Source organism: Euleptes europaea, chromosome 9 (genome assembly GCF_029931775.1).
Source record: "Euleptes europaea isolate rEulEur1 chromosome 9, rEulEur1.hap1, whole genome shotgun sequence".
NCBI lineage: Eukaryota > Metazoa > Chordata > Lepidosauria > Squamata > Sphaerodactylidae > Euleptes > Euleptes europaea.
Genome location: NC_079320.1, coordinates 10,411,118 through 10,436,557, shown reverse-complemented (window position 1 = coordinate 10,436,557; position 25,440 = coordinate 10,411,118). Strand labels below are relative to the sequence as shown.

The 25,440-nt window shown below is 42.7% G+C and overlaps 1 protein-coding gene across 1 annotated transcript in view; it reads right to left on the bottom strand.

Annotated features, from left to right (window-relative positions):
* Window positions 1-16,010: 16,010 nt before the first annotated feature.
* The window catches only part of APAF1 (apoptotic peptidase activating factor 1), a 34,229-nt gene continuing 24,799 nt past the window's right edge, over window positions 16,011-25,440 (bottom strand). The window contains exons 20-27 of the mRNA XM_056855175.1: window positions 23,846-23,965; window positions 21,888-22,013; window positions 19,770-19,895; window positions 19,068-19,187; window positions 17,938-18,063; window positions 17,454-17,579; window positions 17,025-17,171; window positions 16,011-16,184 (exon numbers count right to left, since the gene is read on the bottom strand). Coding sequence (XP_056711153.1) covers window positions 16,029-16,184; window positions 17,025-17,171; window positions 17,454-17,579; window positions 17,938-18,063; window positions 19,068-19,187; window positions 19,770-19,895; window positions 21,888-22,013; window positions 23,846-23,965 — 1,047 coding nt within the window. The 3' untranslated portion in view covers window positions 16,011-16,028. The remainder of the gene's footprint in view (window positions 16,185-17,024; window positions 17,172-17,453; window positions 17,580-17,937; window positions 18,064-19,067; window positions 19,188-19,769; window positions 19,896-21,887; window positions 22,014-23,845; window positions 23,966-25,440) is intronic.

Here is a 25,440-nt window from a genome sequence, read left to right as displayed (position 1 = left end):
GCTCAAACCCAACCCCTTTCTGACTATATATTACTTTTCCTACACCCTTGAGACTGAGAGACACTGTCCTTCAGTGTTACTACTCTGAAGATGCCTGCCACAGTTGCTGGCGAAACGTCAGGAAAGAAAATTCCAAGACCACGGTTACATAGCCCGGATAACCTACAAGAACCAATGAACTCTGACCGTGAAAGCCTTCGACAATAACTAAGATTAACTTCCACTTTTGCAAAAGTAACAAGGTGGATAACTGCGTGTGGTGGTGGAAAGTGCTGGTAAGTCACAGTCAACTTATGATGACCCGGTAGAGTTTTCAAGGCAAGAGACATTCAGAGGTGGTTTTTCATCGCCTGCCTCTCCATAGCAACCCAGGACTTCCTTGGAGTCTTCCATCCAAATACTAACCAGGACTGACCCTGCTTAGCTTCCGAGATCTGAAGGATTGGGCTAGGCTGGGCCGTCCAGGTCAGGGCATAACTTTGTGGCATGCCTATGTTCTTCCAATAACATCCCCGTGGCACAGAGTGGTAGGCTGCAGTTCTCCAGTCAAAGCTCTGCTCACAACCTGAGTTCGATCCCGATGGAAGTCAGTTTCAGGGAGCCGGCTCAAGGTTTACTCAGCCTTCCAGCCTTCCGAGGTGGGTCAAATGAGCTCGCTGGGGGTAAAGTGTAGATGACTGGGGAAGGCAATGGCAAACCACCCTGTAAACAAAGACTGCCTGGTAAACATCATGATGTTATGTCATCCTATGGGCCAGTAATGACCCAGTGCATTCACAGGGGACTATCTTGACCTTTTTCAAGAGTTTGCCAAGGAGGCAGCGGAGAACTTCAGTGCTTTTAGTGACCCAAAATTTAACACCAAGAAAGCCAGGGTAATTATTAGGCATTATGTTAGTGGTTCTTAAACTTTTTGAAGTGTGACCCACTTTTGAAGTAACTCTATTTTTCAGGATCCATTTGCAAAGTAACTTCATGCTGGTAATTTCCGCTTCCCCAACATAAAACACAAAAATCTCACTACTACACACAAGAGCCAGTGTGGTGTAGTGGTTAAGAGCAGTGGTTTGGAGCGGTGGACTCTGATCTGGAGAACCGGGTTTGATTCCCCACTCCTCCACATGAGCGGTGGAGGCTAATCTGGTGAACTGGGTTGGTTTCCCCACTCCTCCACACGAAGCCAGCTGGGTGACCTTGGGCTAGTCACAGCTCTCTTAGAGCTCTTTCAGCCCCACCCACCTCACAGGGTGTCTGTTGTGGGGAGGGGAAGGGAAGGTGATTGTAAGCCTGTTTGATCCTCCCTTTAGTGGTAGAGAAAGTTGGCAAATAAAAAAATAAAAAAAATAATTTTATTTGCAGCTAGTATGCCAGATAAAACAGGTAAAATAGAAACTGACCATACAGAGTAGATGGTTACGAGAAAGTCGGCATATAAATACCAACTCTTCTTCTTATATGTGTATATGTATGTGTATGTATATAATTTGTAAATGTACAAGAGGGGAACTCATGAGGACTTGTAAAGGAAAGGAAATACTGCCTCCCTTACTGGATTCAGGTTTCCCCCTCTTGTGCTTCCTCATCTGGTTTCCTTCCATTCCCCACTTCCCAATTCGACCAGTCGCCTGGTTCCCTCCACCCTCTCCAACCTGAATAGCTCAGTTTAGCCTGAGCTTGTTGGATCTTGGGAGCTAAGCAGGATTGGCCATGGTCAGAACTTGGATGTGAGACCACCAAGGAAGACTGGGGTTGCTATGCAGAGGAAGGCAATGGCAAACCCCCTCTGCTCATCTCTTCCCTTGTAAACCCCATGGTTGGAGTCACCATGAGTCGATTGTGACTTGATAGCACATCTCTTCCTCCTCCTCCAACCCTCATGATCACCTGGATTCCTCCACCTTCACCAGCCCATCCAATTGGCCAGTTCCTCCCCTCCCTATGGCTGTTCTGCATCTTTTTTTTGTGGGGCTGGGGCTGCTGTAGTGAAGCTTTGTTACGCAATGTCTGCACATGTACAGACATCACAGGTTGCTTTAGGATTTTTTTCCACTGCCTATATTTTGGGGTGCAATTTTCACATTTTTGTGCAAAGCTGGGGATTATCCCAGGCTCACTGAAATATATACCCTAACCCTAAGTGCCTCTTCTTGTGTATATTTCGATACTCATGAGATGGCTCCCATCACTCTTAGATATGTGATGGTGTTAATGACACACAGGCTGTAGAAGAAGAAGAGTTGGTTTTATGTGCCAAGTTTCTCTACCACTTAAGGGAGAATCAAACCGTTTTACAACCTCCTTCCCTTCCTCTCTCCACAACAGACACCCTGTGAGGTAGATGGGGCGGAGAGAGTTCGGAGAGAACAGTGACTAGCCTGAGGTCACCCATCTGGCTTCATGTGGAGGAGTGGGGAAACCAACCGGGTTCACCGGATTAGAGTCTGCTGCTCATGTGGAGGATTGGGGAATCAAACCCAGTTCTCCATATTAGAGTCCACTGCTTTTAACCACCACACCACACTGTACTTCATGGTCATTTCACACTTCATGGAGAGGCAGCCTCAGATTTGCTATCAAGTCTTCTAGATCCTCCTGCTCAGCCCACACTCTTCCATTTACGTCCATTTACCCACTACACCACACTGTCATGGCACCATCACCTGCTGTATTGTCAAAATCATTGCAAGATAACGGCCATGGGGAAGGACGTTTTCTACAGGCAAAGGCTTGGATCCAACGTAACATGAGTGGGCCTCAGTAGAAGAGCATGGCTTTCCCTCTTCCTTCTCCCAAAGAGTTACCAACCTCAAGGTAAAAGAAGAAGAGTAGGTTTTTATATGCTGACTTTCTCTACCACTTAAGGGAGACTCAAACCGGCTTACGATCCCTTCCCCTCCCCACAACAGACACCCTGTGGGGTAGGTGGGGCTGTGAGAGAGTGACTAGCCCAAGGTCACCCCGCTGGCTTCATGTGGAGGAGTGGGGGAACAAACCCAGTTCACCAGGTTAGCCTCCGCCGCTCATGTGGAGGAGTGGGGGGTCAAACCCGGTTCTCCAGATCAGACTCCACAGCTCCAAACCACCGCTCTTAACCCCTACACCACGCTGGCTCTCTCAGGTAGGGTTCTCTCAGAATTACAACTGCCCTCCAGCACTGCTCTCCAGAATTACAACTGCTCTTCCTCTGTAAGAAATAGCAACCTCAGAGGGTAGGCTCTATGGCATCACGTCACCACTGAGCTCCCTCCCCTTCCCCTAACTCTCGTGTCCCAGAAGACATGGGTAGAGCAATAACCCAGCTCAGACTCCATCTGGGCAAAGCTAAGGGATCCTGAAGCTGACCCTTTAATGTAACTGGAGTAACCTGCCACTGACTCACTGCATATGAACAAAGGAGTTGTGAAACATGAATTAATTCTGAAACTCACCACCCTCTCTGGAAAAACTTACACCCTCTCAGTGGCCATCTTAGTGGTCATTAACTGCCCATGAGGACACAGTTATCCGGGTAACTATGGATAGTCCCCTTTAAGAAACTCCATGCGATATACAAGTGCTAGCAGTTAAGCTGAAATTTATAGGAACAGCCATCTCCATGGAAGAAAATTATGACTCAAGCAATTGTCAACCCGAAAAAGAAAATAAACACTTGCAAAAAACCCTTAATGACTAATCTGGCTTTCCACAAACCTTTAAGTGAACCTGTTGTGGATTTCATGTAATAAAGTTGGACCAATAGGAACAAATTCTCTGGGGTCTCCAACCCATCCCTTAAGGAATACTAATTTCTGTCCAAGTTTCTGCATCTCCCATGCCTTAGCCTGAGGCATGAGAGAAGCATTACTTTTAAAACAGACACATGGAAAATAAGAGGTCCCCCCCCCCCTATTTCAAAGCAATGTATTAACCACTAAGCCACAGGGGAGAATTGAGATGAGTATTCTTTCTTACAACCAGTCTCTCACAGTTAATCAGCCCTCTGGCTGGAAAGAGGTCAGAAGTTTATTTATTCTAGGTGTCAAATGAAAATCTTGCATCCAAGTAAAAAAAAAATAACTCAATGTTATCTTCTAAAGATTTTTTTCTTTAAAACCAGTCTAATCACTCGTGAAACAATTAAATATAGAAGAACCACAATGATACAAAACCCACTAGCATATGTCAATAAAATTAAAAACAGAAAAGCATACATGCTGCCAATATTAAATTTAAATGGTAATATACAATTTCTAATATTCTCACCAAAGTGCTTTTAGAAAGATAACCCAGATCTGAGAGAGTCAGCAGTTTTTAGGTTGTGGCTACCTTATAAATGTCCAATCACGTGAACATCGTATGACTGTATTAAAAACCATCTGTATTAAAAATATATCGTATGACTGTATTAAAAACCATCTAATTCATCTCCTCTGAAGGTGTGAGGTAAGACCCCTCTGTGTCTATCATTCACATTAATATGTTCTGTTTGTTCCACTATTTGTGAAGTTTAGTATGGGCTCCAGAAGATAAACGATCCTTTTCAAGGATGGAACAGTCAGCCGTGTTAACATAGCAAGAACATGGTTTCTGACATTATCAGGCCTGCTACAACAAAAATGTGTGGCTCCTGACTGCATTAGGAGAAAGGCAAGATATAGAAATACAATGAATGAATGAATGGATGGATGGATGGATGGATGGATGGATGGATGGATGCCCGGTCCTTTTTAACAGGAGATGCCGGGGATTGAACCTGGGACCTTCTGCTTGACAAGCGGAGGCTCTTCCACTGAGCCACAGCCCCTCCCCCAAAAAAGAAATACTGTGCAAATGTGCATTGGTTAGACATGTCTTACAAAGATCCACTTTTTGTTGTACAGAATTCAGCTAGATTAGGGATCGCACTGGAATGCACATTACATTTTAATTCCGCTTTTGCACAGATAAACTTACAACCTTTGCCATTCATGTCCTAAGAGCACATCCAAGGCTGAGTGAGCCTCTTCTGCTCTGCTATTTTTTTAGAAGGACATAATTTATTTGGCAACATCCTGGTGTAATATCTAGCCCCCGATAACCATGCAGAACCATCATGACCAGCGCTTCTCCTCCCAGTTATCTTGCAGACTTTGCATTCTTGGGCCTGCTGTAGATGCCTTCTAGATAATTTGTAATAATTTGGAAGTCCTCCCACACCCAAAAATCTCTTTCCTCCCCCCAGGATTCTGTAAGCTTGCAGGGGCTTGAACTCCCTTCCTCTCTCTCTTTTTCCCCAGCAACTCTCGATATTAGCATGGTGTAGTGGTTAAGAGCAGTGGTTCTGAGCAGTGGACTCTAATCTGGAGAACTGAGTTTGATCTCCCACTCCTCCACAGGAGCGGCAGACACTGATCTGGTGGACCGGGTTGGTTTCCCCACTCCTCCACATGAAGCCAGCTGGGTGACCTTGGGCTAGTCACAGCTCTCTTAGAGCTCTTTCAGTGTCTGTTGTGGGGAGGGGAAGGAAAGGTGATTGTAAGCCAGTTTGATTCTTCCTTAAGTGGTAGAGAAAGTCAGCATATAAAAACCAACTCTTCTTTTTCTTCTTTTATTATATACCTCCTGGATAGGGTTGCCAGCTCCGGGTTGGGAAATACCTGGAGGTTTTTGGGGCAGAGCCTGAGGAGGGCGGGGTTTGGGGAGGGATTTTAATGCCATAGAGTCCAGTGGCCAAAGCGGCCATTTTCTCCAAGTGAACTCTATTGGCTGGAGATCCGTTATAATAGCAGGAGATCTCCAGCTAGTACCTGGAGGTTGGCAACCCTACTCCTGGAGTGGTCCTAGGGTTGACAGCCTCTAAGTGGGATCTGGACATTTCCCAGAATTACAGCTGATCTCCAGACTACATAGATTCATTTCCCTGGAGAAAATGGCTGTTTGGAGGGTGAAATTCTTTGGAACCCACTCCTCCCTAAACCCCACCGTCCCCTGGCTCCACTCCCAAATCTTTAGGAATTTCCCAGTTTAGAGTTGGCAACCCTACAGAGTCCATAAGCTTTTGCCTTACCAAAAAAACAACAACCAGTAGTGGAAATATTTCTATAGGGTTGAGACGCTCTAGCAATATATCTACTATCGATAATCAGCAACAAGAAAGCCAGCTAGGGTTGCCAACAGCCAGGTACTCGCTGGGGATCTCCTGCTATTACAACTGATCTCCAGCCAATAGAGATCAGTTCCCCTGGAGAAAATGGCTGCTTTGGCAATTGGACTCTATGGCATTGAAGTCCCTCCCCAAACCCAGGCCTCCTCAGGCTCCATCCCAAAAACCTCCCGCCGATGGCAAAGATGGACCTGGCCACCTCAGCAAAAGTCCACTGGTGGTGAGCAGAGGAAATGGCTGGCTTGAGGGGAAATTACATCAGATGAGTACTGAAATCTGCACCTTCCTGCTCACACTTTCCCTGCTTTGGGTATGATCTTTCATGAATGATTGCACCGAAGTAGGTTTGTAGAAACCCGCAGCGGAACTGGGGAAAACCTGCAAGGGAAACAAACGATACAACGGTGTGGTCCAGAAGTCCCCAAAATAACCACTGCAGTTTGGTCAGGATGAAGGAAAATTTCTATAGCAAAGCGGCCCTAGACCCCAATATGAGACTGTTGATTTGTTGTTTAAGGGTCGACAATATGTATGCATCTGTATGGAGAAAAAGCCCTGTCCTGGCCCAGGCTAGCCTGATCTCGTCAGATCTCGGAAGCTAAGCAGGGTCGAACCTGGTTAGTATTTGGATGGGAGATCACCGAGGAAGTCCAGGGTTGCTACACAGAGGCAGACAATGCTAAACCACTTCTGCTCATCTGTTGCTTTGAAAACCCTACAGGGTTGCCATAAGTCGCCTGCGACTTGACGACACTTTCCACCACCACCACCACCATGGAGAGGGGAGGGGCCGTGGCTCAGTGGTAGAGCTTCTGCTTGGCATACAGAAGGTCCCAGGTTCAGTCCCCGGCATCTCCAGTTAAAGGGACTAGGCGAGTAGGTGATGTGAAAGACCTCTGCCTGAAACCCTGGACAGCCACGGAGAGGGGCTGTGGCTCAGCGGTAAAGCATCTGCTTGGCATGCAGAAGGTTCCAGGTTCAATCCCTTGCATCTCCAGTTAAAGGGACTAGGCAAGTAGGTGATGTGAATGTCTGAGACCCTGGAGAGCCTCAGCCAGTCAGAGTAGACAGTACTGACTTTGATGGTCTGAGGGTCTGATTCAGTATAAGGCAACTTCACGTGTTCATGAGAGCACAAACCCCAATGGCTCCTTGGGTGTGTAGATAAACACATTTGCCCCAAACCATCAGGAAGACAGAAACAGACATTGGCACAGGGATTTTCTGTTATGTATATGACTCAAAGGACGAGTTCAAGGTACTGTCCCCGCTCCAAAATCTAGGAGTGCAAATGAGATGCAGCTGAGGCTGGCCGGTCTTGGATCCCTCTTTGCTGGCCGAGCAGGAATGATAGGAGGTCATTACACAGCAGCGTGGGTGGGGAATTTCATTCAGTGATGATTTGTTGCACTCACTTGCCAAGCAGTCCCCATGGTGTCTGCATAGAATCATACAGTTGGAAGGGGCCATGAAGGCCATCTAGTCCAACCCCCTGCTCAATGCAGGATCAGCCTAGAGCAGGGGTGTCAAACATAAGGCCCGGGGGCTGGATGCGCCCCCTTGAGGGCTCTTATCTGGCCCACGAGCCACCCCCCCACTCTCAATCATGGCTCGCCCCCCCACTGTAAGGTCTGAGTTCACCTGTTGAATCCCAGTCACCAAACGTCCAGAGAGTATTCTAAGAAGCTGGTTTATTCAGGAAGCAGGAGGTGAGTAGCAGCAACTTACAGGGAAAGGTATGTGGACACTAATTGGAGGCTACAGTCAGGGCAGAACATAATAAAGGAAATCTCCTCTTCTCCAGACTGAACCTTCCCAACTCCCTCAGCCTTTCCTCGTAGGGCTCGGTCTCCAGGCCCCTGATCATCCTCGTCACTGTTCTCTGCACGTGCTCCATTCTGTCCCCATCCTTTTTGAAGTGTCATTCATAACTTGAATTGGATCAGGCATAACGCACTCTCTTTCTCTATGCTGTTTCCTCTTGTGCTCTGTTTGTGTCTTGTTGTGCCTCATATGCACGATCACATTCATCAGTTAGCTGGTTCCGTTTAAGACACTGACTGTCACATAGAAAGCTCTTCATGGCCCTGGACCCTCATATCTGCCTCTCCTCCTGTGGAGGAGGAGGAGGACGAGGAAGAGGAAGAGGAGGAGGAAGAGGAGGAGGAGGAGGGAGGAGGAGAAGGAGGAGAAGAAGGAGATGGAGAAGGAGAAGAAGAAGAAGAAGAGTTGGTTTATATATGCCAACTTTATCACTTATCAAACCGGCTTACAATCACCTTCCCTTCCCCTCCCCACAACAGATGCCCTGATCGCTGGGAAAATGCAATATTTCTGAAAGAGTAAATCTGCCTTGAGGAAAGACTCAAAAACATGGCAAACCTGTTTGACCAGTGGCAAAGGTGAGATCAAAGAATTACAGGTGAATATCTCGATGTGTTTTAAAACCTATTTTCAATACCCTTCAGAACTTCAGGCTGGAGATAGACAACAGTTTAGAAAGGGGGATTGTGTTTGTGATCTCTCAGCCCTTTTCAATAGAGGAACTTCTGTTTCCATTACTTTGTGTGAAGCCTGCATTTAGAAAAGCCCCCAAAACTGTTATTAGTATCTTTAGATACACTATCAGTAAACTGACCAAGCAATTTGTTTTCATTTCCTGTTCTTCTGTCCTCGTTGTTTGTATAAAGCACCACATTTTTGGTAATTGTTTAGCTTCAGTGGGCTACACGCCATCTGCTTCCTCTCTGTTGTGATACGGGTTTTCGGGAATGTTCAAAGACTGCTGTTGTTGTTTTTTAATGTAACTTCAACGGGAAGGGATGCACAACTGTCAAAAACAAACAAGCAAACAAAAATCGGCCCCCCAAAAGGGACAAGGCACAGGAAGTCAAAGGCAGTGGTGGCAGTCACCTGGTAAAATGTTCTCAGGGTGCATTCCTAGGGTTGCCAGGTCCCTCTTCGCCACCAGTGGGAGGTTTTGGGGGGCGAAGCCTGATGAGGGCAGGGTTTGGGGAGGGGAGGGACTTCAATGCCATAGGGCCCAATTGCCAAAGCAGCCATTTTCTCCAGGGGAACTGATCTCTATTGGCTCGAGATCAGTTGTAATAGCAGGAGATCTCCAGCTAGTACCTGGAGGCTGGCAACCCTATGCATTCCACAGCAGGTCGGCATCCAATTTCCATGTTCAGAACTTACCTTGATGGGCTGCAGATCGGAAGACACTGCTTCTGGAGGAAGAACCGATCTCTCTCATGACATGGCACCATGGAGGGGAAATATTCTGAATATGATGGTGGTAAGTGCCGTCAAGCCACAAATAGCAACCCCATTGGGTTTTAGAGGCAAGAGAACTCTCTTTGTGTCTCAATCTTGGCTAATCTAATATCATTCACAACAAATGAATTAAAGTTTTGATGCAAAATACAAACAGGATGCCTGCTTCTGCCATCTTCGTCGTGACCCTGGACTTCCTTACTGGTCTCCCATCCTCATACTAGCCAGGTCCGGCCCTGCTTAGCTTCCGAGATCTGATGAGATTGGGCTAGACTTGGCCATCCAAGTCAGAGCCGCTGACTCCTACTTCACCCAGAATGCCAGATTTACTTTTTGTAACAGCACAAAGACGCCAGACATCCAACGCATGGGTTAAAGTAGGATTTAGTCGTGGCTTATCTACATCAAATTAACACAATGCTTTTATTGTTTGGGGCAAACCTATACTGGCCCAAAATTGGCCAGCATGACCACTGGCATTCTTTATACTGTACATAAAACAGTGCAGAGAGGTGTTAAGATCCTATCGCCCTCCCCACATATGCCATGCTAACAACAAAGGTTTCATTGAGAACATAAGAATAGCCATGCTGGATCAGACCAAGGCCCATCAAGTCCAGTAGTCTGTTCACACAGTGGCCAACCAGGGGCCTCTAGGAAGCCCACAAACAAGACGACTGCAGCAACATTGTCCTGCCTGTGTTCCACAGCACCTAATAGAATAGGCCTGCTCCTCTGATCCTGGAGAGAATACGTATGCATCATGAGTCAGGGTTGCCAGGTCCCTCTTCGCCACCGGCGGGAGCTTTTTGAGGCAAAGCCTGAGGAGAGTGGGGTTTGGTGAGGGACTTCAATGCCATAGAGTCCAATTGCCAAAGTGGCCATTTTCTCCAGGGGAACTGATCTCTATAGGCTGGAGATCACTTGTAATAGCAGATCTCCAGCTAGTAACTGAAGGTTAGCAACCCCAATCATGACTATTATTTGTTTTGACTAGTAGCCATGGATAGCCCTCTCCTTCATGAACATGTCCACCCCCTTCTTAAAGCCTTCTAAGTTAGTAGCCATCACCACATCCTGGGGCGGGGAGTTCCACAATTGAACTATGCTTTGTGTGAAGAAAAATGTGTTGTGTGAAGAGGGTGGTCAGCACCAAGGGTGTCTCCTCTCCAACCACTCAGCACAACGATGGGACAGCCTAGAAACAGCCCTTCATCCTTACATGGTTAGGGTGGTTATCAGTTGGTGATGGAAAGTGTCGTCAAGTCACAGTCAATCTATGGTGACCCTGTAGAGTTTTCAAGGCAATAGAGGTGGTTTATCATTGCCTGCCTCTGTGTAGCAACCCTGGACTTCCATGGTGGTTTCCCATCCAATGACTAACCAGAGCTGACTCTGCCTAGCTTCCATATCTGATGAGGTCAGGTTAGCCTGGGCCATCCAGGTCAGGATGGCTACCAGTTACCCTTACCTATATTCTAGCATCCCAAACTGTTCCTAATTATCACTAAGCCTTGGGTTGCCAGGTCCCTCTTCACCACTGGCGAGAGGTTTTTGGGGTGGAGCCTGAGGAGGGCGGGTTTAGAGAGGGAAGGGACTTCAATGCCATAGAGTCCAATTGCCAATGCAGCCATTTTCTTCAGGTGAACTGATCTCTGTCAGCTGGAGATCAGTTGTAATAGCAGATCTGGAGCTAACCTCCAGATACTAGTAATAGCTAGTATCTGGAGGTTAGCAATAAAGAACAGCAATGGGCTCAATGTGAATGTGCTATTCAATGAACAATACGTGGAGAAGATGACATTCAAAAGCAATGTATTCACACTTGGTTAGAAGAGAACAGACATGCTAAGCAAAAAATATGTGCAAACATGAACAAGTGTCATGCAACAAAGGTGTAGCATACAATAATCATACAAAAAGCAAGCGTAATTAAAGCTGACAGCCAACTAATGCTAAACAATGGTATTTTGGAGTGGAAAATCTCACTCCAAAACTAAACAGCTTGGCTTGTTGCAGAATGCTGGATTGCATCAGGCACAGGTGGTAAAGGTAACGCCTTTCCGGATATTTTCAGTGCTTTCGCCACTAAAAAGTGGCTTCTTCAGCCAAACGGTAGAATTTTCAAAGCAGAATTCTGATTCTCTAATGTGTTCCCAAAGCAGGCTGCTTCTCTCTGAGTCTTTGCATGACACTTGCTCTTGTTCATGTTTGCGTATATTTTTTGCTTAGCATGTCTGTTCTCTTCTAACCAAGTGTGAATACATTGATTTTGAATTGTCATCTTCTCCACGTATTGTTCATTGAATAGCACATTCACATCGAGCCCATTGCTGTTCTTTATTGCTAGCCAACTGTACAGTTCTAGTGAGTCTTTCTTACCCAGTATCTGGAGGTTGGCAACCCTAACTAAGGCAGTCCAAAGACCAGGTGTAATTATGCTTTACCACCCAACCTCCAGGTACCAGCTGGAGATCTCCTGCTATTACAGCTGGTCGCCAGCCGATAGAGATCAGTTCACCAAGAGAAAATGGCCTCTTTGGCAATTGGACTCTATGGCATTGAAGTCCCTCCCCTCCCCAAACCCCGCCCTCCTCAGGCTCCACCCCAAAAATCTCCAGGTATTTCCCAACCCAGAGCTGGCAACCCTAACGAGCTCTCTCCTAAAACCAGCCAACTCCCCCCCCCAGGTTAGGGTTGCCTGGTTTCTCTTTGCCACCGGCAGGAGGTTTTTGGGGTGGAGCCTGAGGAGGGCGGGGTTTGGGGAGGGACTTCAATGCCATAGAGCCTGATTGCCCACGTGGCCATTTTATCCATGGGAACTGATCTCTATCGGCTGGAGATCAGTTGTAATAGCGGGAGATCTCCAGATAGTACCTGGAGATTGGCAACCCTGGAAATTCTCCAGTAAGAATTTCTGACAACAAAGTGGAAACCTTATTTCTGAATGCACAACAGAGTTTTTAATTATAATTTTTTAAACTTGGGGCTCCTGATAACCCAAATATCTTTCTTCTCCCATGAGGAAACTCCCTGTTGTTCCTAATATCTGTTTTCAACTTTTGTCAATATTAGTCCCTTAAATTTTGTTGAAATGAGTCCTGCAATCAGATACCCCACTAACGCTGAAAGATGGTAGCAGATATTCGAGGGGGACAGCCGCCCGTAGAAGAAAGAAGGTCCAGGTGGTTATTTTAAGCTTGGCTGAATTACACTGGTTGTGTTTTTACACACACGGCATAGTGTCTAGTCTACTCCAGACTTAGAGAAGTTACACATAAGAATGAAACTAGAGGGGAAGGCATATTAAGTCAGTTGTAACCAAGAAACGGTTTGGGGCAGCCTGAAGACTAGATTAGACGGTAACTAGATACTCAGCTAAATTCAGATTCTCCACTAAATTCAAATACCAGATTTTTAAAAAACACTTGGGAGATACTTTAGGATCCCTCATCAACTATACATAATAATATTTTAGTCATTACCAACCCATGGGGTGATATCAAATCCCGATGTTTACTAGGCAGACTTTTGTTTACAGGGGTGGTTTGCCATTGCCTTCCCCAGTTGTCTACACTTTACCCCCAGCAAGCTGGGTACTCATTTTACCAACCTCGGAAGGCTGGAAAGCTGAGTCAACCTTGAGCCGGCTACCTGAAACCAACTTCTGCCGGGATCAAACTCAGGTCGTGAGCAGAGCTTTTGATGGCAGTCCTGCAGCTTACCACTCTGTGCCACGGAGCTCTTAGTAAGAATCTTAGGGAATTTTAAATGCTAAGAATTCATCCTTGGCTGTATTGGTAGCCGTTGCTGAAGCAACTTTTAAAATAGCAGCCTTGCGCTCCATAGGAGAAGGGGAAAAAATAAGGCTAGGTAACAAATTAAGTAAAGGCACCAAACAGATGAACTGAGCAAGACAGGAGATGCACATAAACACACTATATCATTCATTACATATAAAATATTTATTGCTTCAAGATGCACCATCATTAAAACCCAGTACATTTGTTAAAGCAAAATCTTAGTACCATAAAAAACACCCCAGCAGGCTCAACAAATTGAAGAAGGTATATTTCAACTTGTACAAAAGAAGGACAGTTTAGCCCAACATGAAAGCTTTGAGATGCCATTAGGACCTCCAGTGGTCTACATTTTACCTCTTCTGCTCAACAATGTTTGAAGCCTTCGAGCCCAGGGAGACTTCCTCCAAATCAAGTGTATTCTAACACCAAACAGGAAGCCACGTCTCCCAAGTGTAATTATTTAAATGGAGGATTTTTAGTCTCACTCCAGTCTGATTTTCAAGTTGCGACGGGTAGCACCAGCAGAAAATTGTAGAAAATTTCAAGTACTTTTCCAGGCACACACATTTTCCAAGAGCTGGCACAAGTTTCAAGAATTCTAAAACAAAAACATCCTTTTTGCTTTTCCAATTGTCCTTCCTAAATATTAATAATGAACAAGAGAAAAACACAAATGATTTCCCATCCTACTAGTTTCTGGACAAACTTCAGGGTCGTTGTGCAGAGGGGTAGGTTTTCTTTACCCCCACTGCACGGCAATCTGTGGGTCTTTTTGGTATAGGGGTTTTCTGGCAAGTAGAGCAGAGGCAAGAACAGGAGAGCTTGCACTGAAGGTGAAGACAGTCCCATAAAATCAGTCAGACACAGCATAAGGATAGTTAGTTAACATGACAACCTGTTGTGGTATAGAGCATCTGAAGAAAATGAGCAAGACATGTACTACATACTGTTTCATTTGATGAATTTAACATTGCCCTATAGAGTTACCATTTTTACAGATGCGGGTAAAGTTTGGCAAACACAGAAAGGCCGCAGTTAAAGTTAATCTGAAATGTAATATTGAAGTTACTGAAAGGGGTCTTCGGAGGGATAACACTTTGAAACAAGTGATGCAATCCGTTGTTGCTATCATTACTACAAATTGCTTGTGTAGTAGTTATTTGCAAATACTTCCTTTATTTCTGAAGTTCAATGAAGTCAATGGGGAAAATCCTGACAGTGGCCTTTTTATGCAGGGAGGTTTCCCTGCAGTCACCCCCGCCGACTGCTTCAGGGCTTCCTTTTGATTATGCATGCCTTTTCTGACCGTCTGTTTTAGCCAGAATCTGGAAAATGCAGGCAAAACATGCAGAGAGAGCAGGCAAACTCTGACGGGCGGAAAAGGCATGCATAATCAAAAGGAAGTCCCAAAGCAGTTGGCGGGGGTGACCGCGGGGAAACCTCCCTGCATAACAGGCCAGAGTGTTTTCTCACAAACCCCAAATACACTATTTTAGCTCCATGACATTAAAGATAATGTTGGCACAGTCCTCAAGTCTGTCCTTTGGGGCACATTTGATTTATATTTGTTCAATGCATTTACATACCACACTCTCAATTTAAATAAATTGTCACTTGGCTGCAATATATTCTTTAGACATAATTATTAAGCAGAGATAAATTTTGTTATTTTTTTCTCTAAATATTCACAAACAGAAGTCTGTCATCTAGAAAAATAAAAGAGGTTTTCCACTGAGCCAGCAATTACAAAATGAGCAGACAAGCGTGTTTCAGACACAGCAGTATGAATTTCCCCAAAGTTATGGAAGTTATTACAGTGACAACCCAATTAAAACCCCAACTGAAGTAAAATAAGCCTTGCTGAAAAGTACAGGGCTTAATTATTTTATAACGGTAAATTTTGAAGTACAGAATTATTTCAAGTTTTTCCAAATGCAAAATCAGTGTTAGTTTACAAGTTATCTTCACTGAAAATACACAGGGTTGGATCCTGCAGTCTGAATGCACAAGGATCACGGGATTGTCTCTCTCTGCCATCCTTCCCCAACAAACCTTTCCCCCAACCAGAGCAAATTTTATTACCAGGGTTGAGGGTCCTGCGTGAGGGCTGGGGGGCTGCAGGAGGAAGGGGAGGGGTCAAATCCCTCCTTCCTTCTTCCAGAAGCAGAGCGCTGCTCATGCAAGAGGCAGAAAGAGCAATCTCATTCTCACCCCTCACCCCACTACAGCTGTTGAGTCTGCATTACTATTAGTCCACATGTGTCCTTTGACACTGGGAATAAGCTTTTGGGGTTTGAAAATGGCTGGGTGGGGGAGGTGAGAAAAATGCGACTGTCAATGCCTTCTGCTGGTGGTCTGCAGGAAGGAACCTACAGTATATTTGTTTATCGTACTGGGCTTTTCAGTTATTCACATAATATACCAACGCCATTACAAAATCATTTTTTAAAAAAATAAATCAACAAGATGTTTTTTAAACACCCCAAAATTGCACAGAGTGAAACAGCAGTTTATGGTACTTTACAGTGTTATATTTATGGCTTGGAAGCATTCTCCACTGGATCTACGCACGATTAAGCGTCCTTTGATGGTCATTGGTGCAATACTTGTAGAAATGATTCTCAGTATAACAGTGGGAAATACTTCGTAAATTAGACCAAATGGAATATTAGATATATGCTGATTTCACAGATGTACCACACAAATAGATCTGTATAACTCATGAGTAAAAAAAAAAAATCTCTTCACAGTTGAACGAGTGTGTTAAAGTTTGTGGAATTTGCTTCCAGCTGAAAATACTGCCATTTCAAAGGCTGTCAAGTCCAGTGTCAGATTCCATATTCCATAATCTGCAGCACATAAAGAATACCCAGGTTATCAACAGTCACACAGACTTTGAAATCTGGAGACACGTGGAGGAATTTCAGATTGGTTCCATTTGTGTAGAATGTTTGTAGGGGTTGACCAGTCTCCACATTCCACCACTGCAAGGAAGAGAAAAAATTTTCCAGTTAGAAAGAAGTTAAATTGGAATACTGTATACTAGTATGTTATAGCTAATACCTATGAGAATTATGCCCTACTCCCAATATGATAAATGCAAATACAAGTATGAGCCTTTGCCACACTCTGGTTTCTGAAAAAGACAGCTCAGAACTATTCTGATACAATCTGAAATCCTAAAACTCATCTTAAATCTTTAGAAGGTAGTTTCTACTTATCACCAAAAAATAATTTATGTGTGTTATGTGCTGCCAAGTTGCTTCCTGCTTATGGCGACCCTATGACCTATGACCTCTAAAATGTCCTATTGTTAACAGCTTTGCTCAAGTCTGGCAAATTGAAGGCCGTGGCTTCCTTTATTAAGCCACTCCATATTGTGTTGAGTCTTCCTCTTTTCCTACTGCCTTCTTTTCCTTCTTCTCTTCCAGTGAGTTTTTTCCTCTCATGATGTGACCAAAAGTGATTTATGTACAGGCAATTTATTATCCATATAGTGATTGATGAACCATTTAAATTTCTCACAAGGTGTTTTCAAACCAATTGGCAAACAAAACGAAAAGGAAACAGAACCCACCACCACCCTGGGCAGCATCCTGTCAAAAAGACTCATACTAGCAAGAAATGGGAGGATTCCCCACTTCCTATGGCAGGCCTATAACTCCCTCCTCATGTTGCTTGTGGGAGAGAGTTCTCCACTCCCCAGGAATAGTATTTTAGATGGTATTTGGGCTGCTGGGGGGCAAGGAAGTTATGCTTCTGTGTAGAGAATTCAGATGGGATCCAAGTCCATGTGTTTTTGTACATGTTTGTGTGGTGCTTACCTTAACGTATCCCCCAGAAGAAACAAGCATCTTACTGTCCGGAGAAAAGCAAAGGTCTGTTACCCAGCCTCCGTGTGCTGATTCTCCATCATCTATTGGAGTACGGGAGCAAAGGTGAAGCTGCTCACCTCTTGAAACATTCCAAATCTGTGACATGAAGAATAAAAAATGTACATGCAGCAAGCCATCAGAAGCATTCACAAAGTCCCCCCTGCAAATTTGTTCCGGGGGAAGGGGGGAGTTCAATGGACTAGCAAAGAGGGAGTCTGGAGAAAATCGGTGCCCCCCTCTTAAGAAAATGCATTCTCTTAAGAAAACACGTTCTCTTAAGTCTTCAGAATGTGTGGTTGGTTGGATACAGGCCAGTAATGCTTTTACATTAAGTTATTAAATAAATAATTTTTAAAATAACAACAAAAGAATAATTACCCGTATTTCTCCATTGTCATCTCCTGTGGCCAGCAGTTCATTATCAAGGGAGAAGGCACAGCATCTCACACAACCCTCATGACCGCTCAACTTGTGAAGAACAGACGAACTTTCAAAACTCCATATCTAGATTTGGAATTTTAAAACATAGGCCACTTTAAAAGAGACAAGTTTGAACTGATCAGGCATTTAACAATACTTAAGTATTTCTTAAGACGCACTTCTTTAAATGGCAGAGATGTTGGCATCTGTTTTATCTCCCCCACTAGCAGTAGGAAACAGCGAGAGTCCAGTAGCACTTTAAAGACTAACAAAATTTCTGGCAGGGTTATGAGCTTTCGTGAGCTACAGCTCACTTCTTTAGAACTTCGTGATCTATCTTCTCCCACTGAAATCAAGCGGATATAACAATGTTTATCTTTGGCTGGATCACGCCTTACATTTCACACACATACATAGTGCTAATCTGTAGGCATTTACTAACTTTGGCAGTCTTGTCAGCAGAGGTAGTAGAAAATCTGGTGGCATCATGTGAAACAGCACAGGAAAGAATAGTATCTTCGTGGCAAATAAGGTTTGTTTCCAGTTCTCCGGTAACTGTGTTCCAGAGCTGAAATATCAAGAACTACTAATGAAAATTTCTGCTGGTACAAGGTTCTCAAAAGAACACAACACAGAGCTTTGCTTTGCTTCAGAAATATTTAGTTATATACAGTTATTTTTAAAAATTTAATAACCAGGTTTAGAATCATTTTTTAAAAACCTTTTAGTGGTACAGCTACTTATTTTTACTATTTTACTGCTTTTATATGCAGGTTTTACTTTTGGTGTAGCTCTTTTATTTACTTTACACGTTTATATCCCACACTCTTCAGACAGGCTACTGAGGCAGATTATACTAAAATGATCAAGATATACAAAACACATGAAAATAGAACAAATACAGTAATTGAAACATCCAAAATCAGCATAAGTATTCTGAAAGTATCCTAATCCTTATTATTTATCTAGATATACAATTCTGTTTTAATTTTGATTTTAGTGTAACCTTGTTCAGGGCCGAATTGGCCATATGAACAGTATCATTAAAGTAAAGTAAAGAAAGTATCCTAAAAGCTACAGTGAAGCTGTGTCATATAGCATGGGATTGTGTTTAGAGTGTTGGACTGGGACTTTGGCAATCCAAGTTTGAAACCTCACTCTGCCACGGAAGCTCACATACTCTCGGACTAACGTACCTCACAGGGTTGTTGTGAGGATAAAACGTCAGTGAGGAGAACAATGCATGCTGCTTAGTGTCCGCACTGGGGAGAGAGGCAGGGTATAAACGTAGTAAATAAAGGCCAGTAACTAATTGCTGAAACTTGGTTGTTGAAAACAAAAATAAATACAGATTTCACATGGCTTGCTTTTGCTTTCGTAATTTTTTCATTTAATTTACAAAATGTATACTTTGCCTTTCTACCCTCATCAGGGCCACTTAGGTGGCAAATATATTAAAAACATACATAATAAAAGCCTATCTTAAAAACCATTAAAATCAACACAATTATTAAACCATTAAGCCACAGACAGGCAACGATGCCAGGTCTTAATATGTTGACTTTTATTTACCTTAACTGTCCCATCAAATGACCAGGAAAGAAGCTTAGAATGTTCCAGAAGCCTGAAATTCTTGACAGATTCCTTATGACCTTTCAGGAGGACAGTTTCATCTGACTGCCACTTCCATACCTGATTTTAAAAGACATGAAAATTGATTAAGTAGGGAAATGTTTGTGGTGTCTTTAAGCCATTACAGAGATGGGTTTTAATTCACTATGCTGTATTTTAATGTTTACTGCTTTGTATTTTATCTTATGGGAGGGAAGGCAGCATGGTATAGCCCGATGTCGTCAAATCTTGGAAGCTAAGCAGGGTTAGCCCTGGTTAGTATTTGGATGGGAGACCTCCAAGGAAGTCCAGGGTTGCTATACAGAGGAAGGCACTGGCAAACCACCTCTGTTAGTCTCTTGCCTTGAAAACCCCATAAGGGATCACCTTGACAGCATTTCACACACACACACATTTTATCTTGTATCTGTATTTACTCAAGACCTTCCGTCTGAGGAGCAGAATGGAATGGAAAGGAAAGGGCCAGATTCTAGAATGGGGGAATTGGCTGAAGGTAGTAAAATAGAATAGTTCTCAGTAATTTTAACAACCTTTGTCGGACTTCATGGAATTCAGGCAAAGCATGTATGTCTCTAGACTGCACTCACATTATTCAGAAAAACATTACGCTGTAATAAATAGCCATTCAACACATTTCTGCACCTGAATCGTTGCATCATCAGAGCTTGAAAGAAGGGTTTGCCCATCAGAAGTAAACTGGCAATGTTGTACAGCTTTGCTATGTCCGGTCCTGGATTTTAATATTTCTCCACTTGACAGGCTTAATACCTTTTTGAAAGGAAACCAGACAATGGAGTTTGGTGAGAAGTTTGTTTAGTTACACGGGATTGAAAGGCAAATCCATAAGTCTTAATGTAATAAATAAGTTGTAAAAAAGCTACGTTTTAACACATTCTGCTTCGTTGGTTTAAATTAAAAAGCATAACAGCTAGAAAGAAGACAATTGTGCAGCATGGAATATGAATTTCCCAAATAATCCACAGACATAGGTCATATGGAAATTAGCCTACATGTGAATGACCTAAACATTTTTCGTCATTAGTATAATTATGAAATGTGTAGGTTGGATACAAAGCTTTAGTGAACAAAGCACATTCATATAAAATCTCTCTGTTAGTCATTCTGTTCAGAAAAATGCTGAATCCAACCCTACATATTAAATACTTATTGATTTTTTATATCTGTATTTCATCACATTTGTAATAATGTTCAAACAGAATACATTTATTTATAAAGTGCCTAAAAATATAGACACACTGCAAAATTACTAGACACTGCATAACAAGTATTGGGGGGTATGAGCTTTTGAGACTTAGCTCCCTTCGTATCTCACGAAGGGAGCTGTGACTCTCAAAAGCTCCTACACCCCCCAAAATCCTGTTGGCCTCTAAGCCAGGGGTGTCAAACTCAATTGTTACGAGGGCCAGATATGACTTGGTCGGGCCAGGCCAGGCCTTGCCAGCCCGGATTGAGAGTGGGAGGGGTGGCTGACTTGGCTGGCTCATAGGCCGCATAAGAGCTCTCAAGGGGGCGCATCTGGACTGCGGGCCTCATGTTTGACAATGACCTGCTCTAAGCTATTACTGGATTCAAATCTAGCTGTTCTGCTGCAGACCAGCATGGCTACCCTCTGAAACTACTTTTCCTTTGCAATGCAGAGTCAAATTGAGATAATTTAGGAAGAAAAACAGGGCATTCCATTCCTGCCAGACATCAGTTTTCTTTTCCAGCTGATTGCCTCTTTAATATAGATGGTGGCCCCGAGAACCATACGCTGTCTTCTCATCTTTTGTATCATGCCTGGAAAAGTCAGGATGGCAGGGCACAACTCCAGACTATTCATTTAGACCAGTGGTTCCCAACCTTTTTTTGACCAGGGACCACTAGGACTTTTTTGTTCGGTGCAGGGACCCCAAGGTTCAAAATAAAAATTCAGAGAATTTGAAAATAAACTTTATCATAACTGTTAGTTAAACATTAAACTTAGAATAATATTTGAATATATTTTTTATAATAGAGAACTTTTAATTGTAAATCAATGTGATTTTTGAGCTTGCATCCTTTTTACAAGCTGGGCAATTCTGGGGCTAATACTGTTGCTCAGAGCTACACGAATATCATCACTTGCTTCCAATCGATTATAAGCAAAGCAGAAAACCCTTGTTCGCATAAATAAGTTGTGGAGAAGTGCATAAGATATCGCAAGGCAAATCCCGAACTGTAGGATATGAATTTGCTTTTTTACACCAGAACTCTTCAAGAGAAACTGATTCAAACGCATCCTTACAGTGCTTATCATTTTGGAAGTCAATGAGCTCTTCCTGGATTTCTTCTGCAACCTCTTCAACAGCAATACCAAAAGGATTGCGAATCAGCTTTTGGGTATCTTTTGATTCTGTCTGGTTATATTCCGGGAAGTAACGGTGGAATTCATCGACCAGCATTTGCAGATGACTTCTGATGTTGTCTTGTATATTCACATTGATCATGTCATCTTTACTATCAACGACCAGTGCTTTTAATGTCACAAACGCAGAATAATTGTTTTTGCCTACCCATAATTGAAGTTTGCAAATAAAGGCACACAGTTTGTCTTCAAACATAAAAATGTTCCCCACACCTGCTAAATTTGTTTCCAGAACCTTGCAACTGTAAGTTTAGTTTATAACTTTGTTTCGCGGACCCCTGGTTTAGTTCTCACGGACCCCTGGTGGTCCACGGACCCCTGGTTGGGAACCAGTGATTTAGACACTACTTTACCTTTACTGTCCCATTCTCATCTCCAAACGCAGCAGTTTGCAGGTCTTCACTTAGGCAACAGCAACAAATGAAAGGCTCCTGGGCTTCAGTCTGACACAGAGTTTGGCCCGTGCATCCGTTAATTAGCTACAATGCAACACATACCTGGATGTTATTATAGAACAATGCCCAGCAATTATCAAGAGAAAGCAAGCCTGTGGAAACCATCCTCTCATTCTCTATTTATAGTGGTTATCTTTAAGAGCTGGTTGGAAAATATGATTTGAATAAACTTATTAGACTGACTGCATATCAGACAAATAGATACACAACAAACAGGCCCACATATGAAAGCCTTTGATTATGAAGTTGGATTGTTTGTATAAACATAACTGAGTTTAGTGGAAATTTACATAACACTCATTTGTATGCAAACTGTAATATTTACTGAAGTTTGGAATAAAACATTAAAATTTATTTATTAGAAATATTAATAAGCTTCCCTTTCTCCTGACCAAGTCAGGACCCAAGTCCAGTAACAATATGATAAAAATCATAGAATTAAAAGGATTAAAACATAAAGTAAGTAAAGAACATTTAAAATAACGTCGTGTGCACCTATGTCCAGTGGCCTTACTAAGGCCAAATGTTTCATAGCTAAAGTTGTCAGTTCTGGGTTGGGAAATTCCTGGAGATTTGGGGGTGGGGCCAAAGGAGGGCGTAGTTTAGGAAGGGGAGTGAGCTCAGGGAATTGATCTCTATAGTTTAGAATTATGTTGTACAGGTTGAGTATCCCTTATCCGGACTGCTTGGGACCAGAAGTGATCCGTATTTTGGAATTTTTGCATATATATAATGAGATATCTTGGGGATGGGAGCCAAGTCTAAACATGTAATTCATTGGTTTTATATATTCTTTTTACACATTGCCTGAATGTAATTTTAAACAATATTTTAAATAATTCTGCATACATTGAACCATCAGTGGTGCTGCTGAGGGCCTGTGAGTAATGCCTGTGTGCCAGCTCAAAAGGTCCAGTGTTCAGGTCAGTCTGGATATCAGATGTCCAGATAAGGGATACTCAACCTGTAATTCCGGGAGAAGACACGACTTGTAGATTGGCAACCCTATCCCTTTCCAGAAAATTGGAAAAACAAAGCTATTCACAGTTAATGAGGCAAAAATGCCCCCCTCAAATTACTCCTGGGTCCAATGCTTGCCATTCTAGGCTGGTTATTATCAAATATACACTGTGCAGAACTCAAAATTAGTTAACACTTCTGACAAGTTTCAAAATATGAATCTTGAACAGTTCATGTTTGGATCTCTTCAAGTGAAGAAGTTCTCAAGAACTGCATTATGCAGAAAGTCAGTTTATGGGCCAAAGACCGTCTAAGGCCTATCAGAATAATAGAATCATAGAGTTGGAAGGGACCACCAGCGCCATCAAGTCCAACCCCCTGCACAATGCAGGAAATTCACAACTACCTCCCCCCTCCACACCCCTAGTGACCAGAAGATGGCCAAGATGCCCTCCCTCTCATCATCTGCCTAAGGTCACAGAATCAGCATTGCTGACAGATGGCCATCTAACCTTAAAAACCTCCATGGAAGGAGAGCTTACCACCTCCCGAGGAAGCCTGTTCCACTGAGGAACCGCTCTAACTGTTAGAAAATTCTTCCTAATGTCTAGACGGAAACTCTTTTGATTTAATTTCAACCTGTTGGTTATGGTCCGACCTTCTTGAGCAAAATTCTTAAAATGTAGCTTTGCAAACATGGTTTATTCACAAAACTGTCAATCTAAATTGCTTGTGCCATTCATACTGGGAACAATCCTGTGAAAAATTATAATTTCTCCATGCAGTTTATATACGCATTAAGTATCCTTATTTATTTGTATCCACGAAGCCCACAATTGAAACGATATTAAAATCCAGGCCAAATTGATGACATTCTTCATCAGAAGCAAAATTACCTGTAGACGTTTCAGACTGTCAATGGCTAAGATGATCACTTCATTACCTGGAAACGAAACATCTATTTCACGCTTTAACACAACAGCAGAGGACTTGCACACCTTATTTGTCTCCCAGATCTGTTAAAAGAAATGAGGCAGAAATTTTGCAAACTCAAACTTTTAAGAACATATAAACAATCTAAAAATCACAAATGTACTCGACTTTTATTGTTATTTAATGCCGAAATGAGCATGCATACAATCAATCATGTTAATGAATGCAACTTTCTCATAGGTTTCTTCTGATCTCAGAACAGAGAGAAGGTCTCTACTTGCAAGTCTCATAATTTGTTCAAATGAAGTTAGCAAGGATAAGGAGCAGGGACTTGTCATGGTGGCACCTACATTTGCCCATAAGAAACCTACACAGTCCCCACCCTAGCAGTGTTCTACCAGCAGGTGAATATGTTCTTGTTTTGAAAGGCCTTTGCTAGTGAGCAAATGCTCCAAATTGTATTTGCTGCTGCATGTTTTCTGCTTTTAATGCCTACTGCTTTTGTGTTGTGTGTTTTTTCCTGGCTGTGCAGTTGCTATGACTTACTGATTTTAATGTCTGTGGATATTTGCAATGGCAGTGTTGTCTGGGTACAGGTTTTAGGATGTTTATTCTATTTCATTGTACTATTTTGCAGAATTTTAATACTGTACATAGTAACAGATCTGGATGGCCCAGGCTAGCCTGATCTTGTCATATCTCGGCAGCTAAGCAAGGTCGGCCCTGGTTTTATTTTGTAATTTTTTAAAAAACTTCTAAACATTACACATCATAAACACCACTCAATGCAGACTAATATATCCAGGTCTTAATCTTACAAAATCTTGCCTAATCTATCATATCTCAAATATATTAGACCTCACTCAAAGTGTAGATATTCTATTCTACCTTCTTTCTTTATCAGTGTTTAATCATAAAAAATATAAAGTTAAAGAACAGAGAAGATAAATTAACAATTCACCCTTACTATTTCTAATATTGTTATATACTTAGATCATCTTCATAGTTTATGTGACCACGATTATTTATGTTTTTATGAGATATCCACCATGCATGAATTGTTAATTTTATCTGTTCACTGACTATTATATATTTCCAAACTCATTTGAATTAATTAATAACATTTCTTGAACAATATGTAGTTCTTCTGCTCACTATTATATATTTATAAACTCATTTGAATTAATCAATAGCATTTCTTGAACAATACATTTGCATTAATAAATCAGTTTCCGACTGATGTGGCTCTCTGGGGAAAAAATTAGAAAAAAAGAAAGAAAAGAGAATTTTTTTAAAAAAATTATGTATCAGCTCAAGGTTCTTAACACATACTGGTTAGTACTGGGATGGGAGACCACCTAGGATATCCAGGGTTGCAACACAGAGGCAAGCAATGGCAAACCGCCTCTGTTCACCTCTTGCCTTGAAAACCTTATGGGGTCACCCTGGCAGCTTGGTGGGTGACCTTGGGCCAGTCATACCCTCTCAGCCTAATCTACTTCACACGATGGTTGTTGTGAGGATAAAACAGAAAGAGCTATGTTGTCAGCCGCTTTGG